Source organism: Malus sylvestris, chromosome 3 (genome assembly GCF_916048215.2).
Source record: "Malus sylvestris chromosome 3, drMalSylv7.2, whole genome shotgun sequence".
In the NCBI taxonomy this organism is placed as follows: Eukaryota; Viridiplantae; Streptophyta; class Magnoliopsida; order Rosales; family Rosaceae; genus Malus; species Malus sylvestris.
This window is the reverse complement of record NC_062262.1, coordinates 13845867-13850262: the sequence shown is the minus strand read 5'-3', so window position 1 is coordinate 13850262 and position 4396 is coordinate 13845867. Positions and strand designations below refer to the sequence as shown.

At 35.1% G+C, this 4396-nt stretch overlaps 1 protein-coding gene across 1 annotated transcript; it reads left to right on the top strand.

The window, feature by feature from the left end:
• The first annotated feature begins 2561 nt into the window (after positions 1 to 2561).
• On the top strand, positions 2562 to 3251 carry LOC126616998 (uncharacterized). The gene has a single exon (XM_050285090.1). The coding sequence runs from the start codon at positions 2562 to 2564 to the stop codon at positions 3249 to 3251; it is 690 nt and encodes a 229-aa protein (XP_050141047.1).
• The last annotated feature ends 1145 nt before the right edge of the window (positions 3252 to 4396 follow it).

Below are 4396 nucleotides of genomic sequence, written 5' to 3'. Positions count from 1 at the left end.
CTCATCTATAATGAATTTTTTTCTTTTATATGGAGTGCAAGTTTAGTGCAAATGGAGGCCAAAATGAGTTAGGGGTAAGGATCGGAGATCAGGAAATACCAAAGAGCGACCGTTTTCGCTACCTAGGATCTATCTTACAAAAGAACGGAGAATTAGATGGATATCTCAACCATAGAATACAAGCTGAATGGATGAAGTGGAAGAGTACATCCGGCGTGTTGTGTGACCGTCGTAGACCACTAAAGTTCAAGGGAAAATTTTATAGGATGGCAATAAGGCCGGCGATACTGTATGGCACAGAATGTTGGGCAGTGAAGCATCAACACGTACACAAAATGGGTTTGGACATGTGCAAAGAAGGCCTACTAATGCTCCGGTTCGAAGATGTGACTACGGGATAGAGGTTCAAGGCCGAAGGGGTAGAGGAAAACCTAGGAAAACTTTGGAAGAGACCCTAAGAAAAGACTTAGAGTACTTGGATCTAACGGATGACATGACACAAAACCGAGCGCAATGACGTTCTAGGATTCATATAGCCGACCCCACTTAGTGGGAAAAGGCTTTGTTGTTGTTGTATACTTTTCAGGGCAAAACTCATAGAAATTAATCAAGTAATCATCACAACAAGAGGGAGCAATCGCAAAAAATACTAGACGCAAACGCATTGCGTACTATCATGTTTTATTGTTCATACCTATTATAATTTAATTGTGATCTTGTTTGAGATATAAAAGATGACACCTACTAGAAAATATCCATCTGGCTACTTGAAGCGTCAAAGAAAAAGAAGGGTTGAACAATTGACTCAGTCTCCAAAAGGAGCTATTGAAAGGTTTTTTTGTTAAAGAAAAAGAACCACAAAGTTCAGTGGATGATTTAGTTAATGAACAGCACATTGACAATGAGAAATTAGTTGATGATTTGGGCCATGATGAAATTGATGATATTCTTGAAGAGAATGATAATTATGAGGATGCTCCTAATGCCTTCACTGGACAACCGAGTAAGTCCATTCCCTCTGGACAACCGAGTGAGTCCATTTATGATCCTCAAATTTGGGATAGTCTTGATCCCAAATGGATTGATTTGTTAGCAAAAAAAGGTTCTGTAAGAGATCTATCAATTAAGAAAGGTCCTAAAGATCAGTTTAATAGGCGTTTTAATGCAGCATTTTACACTCGATATTTGTCCAATGGAGAGAAACATGATAGAGATTGGCTAGTGTATTCAAAAGATATTGATAAACTGTTCTGTTTTTGTTGGAAATTGTTCAAGAAAGGGCCTCTCAAAGGTCAATTAGCAAATAAAGGCTACAAAGATTGGACACATCTCAATGTGAGGCTTAAAGAGCATGAAATCAATTCTGATCATATCTTGAACATGACCACTTGGATTGATTTGCATCTTAGATTGGAAAAAAAAATGAAACAATTGACAAAGTTGTGCAAGACCAAATCAAGAAAGAAAAAGAGCATTGGAGGGAGTTACTACAAATGTTGATTTCCATTGTGAAATATCTAGCTAAATGCACTTTGGCATTTCGTGGAATGAACAATACGCTTTATGAAGAAAGCAATGGAAATTTTATGGGCTTTGTTCAAATGATGGATGAATCTGATCCACTGATAAAGAAACATTTCAACACTTTTAAAAAAATGAGATTTCTTACCATTATCTTAGTCATACCATCCATAATGAATTAATATTGTTGATATCTTGTGAAATCAAAGCTGCAATCATTCAGAAAATAAAAGAAGCTAAATCTTTTATTGTGATACTTGATTGTACTCCTGATATTAGCCACCAAGAACATATGACTTTGATCTTAAGATGTGTGGATGTGAATAGTACTCCAGTAAAAGTAGAAGAATATTTTTTGCAGTATCTGAATGTGAATAACACATTCGAACAAGGATTGTTTGAAGAGTTACATAATGTATTAAAAGCTCTTGATCTTGATATTGATGATGTGAGGGGGCAAGGATATGATAATGGATCAAATATGAGAGGGAGACACCAAGGTGTACAGAAGAGGCTTTTGGATATAAATCCTAGGGCAATGTACACTCCATGCGGTTGCCATAGTCTCAACTTAACACTTTGTGATATGGCAAACTCTTGTGGCAAAGCTAAAGACTTTTTGGAATAGTACAATGTATTTACAACTTATTCGCTAATTCTCCAAAATGATGGCAAATTCTGAAAGAAAATATAAAAGGACTAACTCTCAAATCATTATCGGCCACACGATGGGAAAGCCGTGTTGCGAGTGTTAAAGCAATTCAATCTCAACCTGTACAAATAAAAAAAGATTTACTCCAACTAGCAAAAAGTGATAATGACTTAGTAACAAGAAGTGTAGCTAAATCTTTGGCAACATATGAAATTGGGAATTTTGAGTTTTTATTGGGCATGACTATTTGGTACGAAGTATTGGCTGCTATTAATGAGGTTAGCAAGGACTTGCAATCTAAAGACATGCGTATGATGTTGCTATAGAACAAGTGCAAGGATTGATTGCTTATTTTGAAAAGTACAGAGAAACTAGGTTTGCAGAGGCCATGATTTATGCTCAAAAACTTGCTATTGAAATGGAAATTGATTCCGTGTTTCCGGAAAAGCGTCACGTTCGTAGAAAAAGACACTTTGATGAGAGTGATGATGAATCATCCCAATCAACTGAACAATCAGAGGATGAATCTTTTAGGGTTCAATACTTCTTATATATAATAGATCAAGCTATTGGTTCATTGAAAAGAAGGTTTGAAGAATATAGAGCATATGATGATATATTTAGGTTTTTGTTCACTTTAGAAAGATTGAATTCGATGGACAATGATAAATTGAAAGATTGTTGTGACCGTCTTCAAAACTTTCTCAAGAAAGGTGCGTTCGTTGATGTTGATGGGGATGCATTATTTGTAGAGTTGAAGCTTTTACAAGAGCGTTTTCCGAAAGAAATGAAGACATCCATTGACATATTGAACTATTTGAAGAGGATGCATTGTTTCCCGACTGCAAGCATTGCGTACAGAATTTTGTTGACTGTACCTGTTACCATTGCATCTGTGGAAAGAAGTTTCTCAAAGTTAAAGTTATTAAAATCATACTTGCGATCAACCATGTTGCAGGAAAGGTTAAATGGACTTGCTTTGATATCGATTGAAAGTGGTTTTTTAGAGAAAATTGATTATGAAGGTTTAATTGATGATTTTGCAGCAAAGAATGCACGAAGAAGCATCTTTAAGTGAAACTTTAATGCTAGACTTTTTTAAGTTTTGTTTATTTGGTTTCTTAAGATTGAACTAATTGTTGATTATTTAATAATATGGTTATTTTTGTACCTTTCTCTACATTTAATGATATTTAGAAACCAATGATTAGTTTGAGTTTTAAAGTTTGTTTCGATATTGCTTTTTAGCATCAATACTTTGTTCAAATTTTTTTTTTAAGGTTGTCTTAAGAAGGGCCCCTTTTATAAATTTGGCACAGGGCCCCTAAAATCTCAAAGACGACCCTGATTAGCATATAAATGAAGGTAGTTTACTCTAGTGAAAAAACTACGTCTATTCGCCTATAACCTAATGATAGCGTTAGTAGAGTAGGGAACTCTCCAAAAAACCAATTGCCATGTGACATGCTCATCTATGAATCTAAACATCATAATACTCGATGACTATCTATCATGTTGTTATCGAATAAGACAACACAACTCTTTGTTTATAATTCTCTAGCCTCTCAACATGCGCTTAAAAATACCAATTGGCTTCCTCGTGCAGTCTCCAAAACATTATTGGTTTTTGTTTACACCTACATACTTTGTCACTAGATGAATCATTTCCAGCTGATTAATACTTACAAATATTCACATTTAAACTCTTCATCGTCAACTATTGATCTGGTGATGGGGATTGACCATCTCCCTAAATGAGCAGTATAGTTTATGCACCAAATCACCCATCTTCTGGTAGGGCCATCAGAAAAGTTGATGACACTGATGCATCCTACATCAAGATGAAATGATCTAAGCCATTCTTTTGTCAAATTCAGGCAGTTGTTAGATCAAATCCTCAGTCCATTGGAGTCAAATATGTTTGAGTCTTTTATTCTCTTTGTAATTCTTATCTCTAAACAGTTGGTTAGGTGAAGGACTTTGTCAATATTCTTAAGCGCTCTGATTGTATATTTGAATTTCAAACCTTCCATGTAAATAGAGGTTTGAAACCCTGAATGTAATCTTCAGTATATTATAATTACATTCAATCCAAGCTTGACGGGGTATGAAATTGACTGAAAAACCTAGCTACATATTTTACAACATTCAGAGTTCTTAGTTTGTACATGGTACACAAAGCTTTCTGAAACCAACGACAACGATCCAATTTTTTTTTTTTGC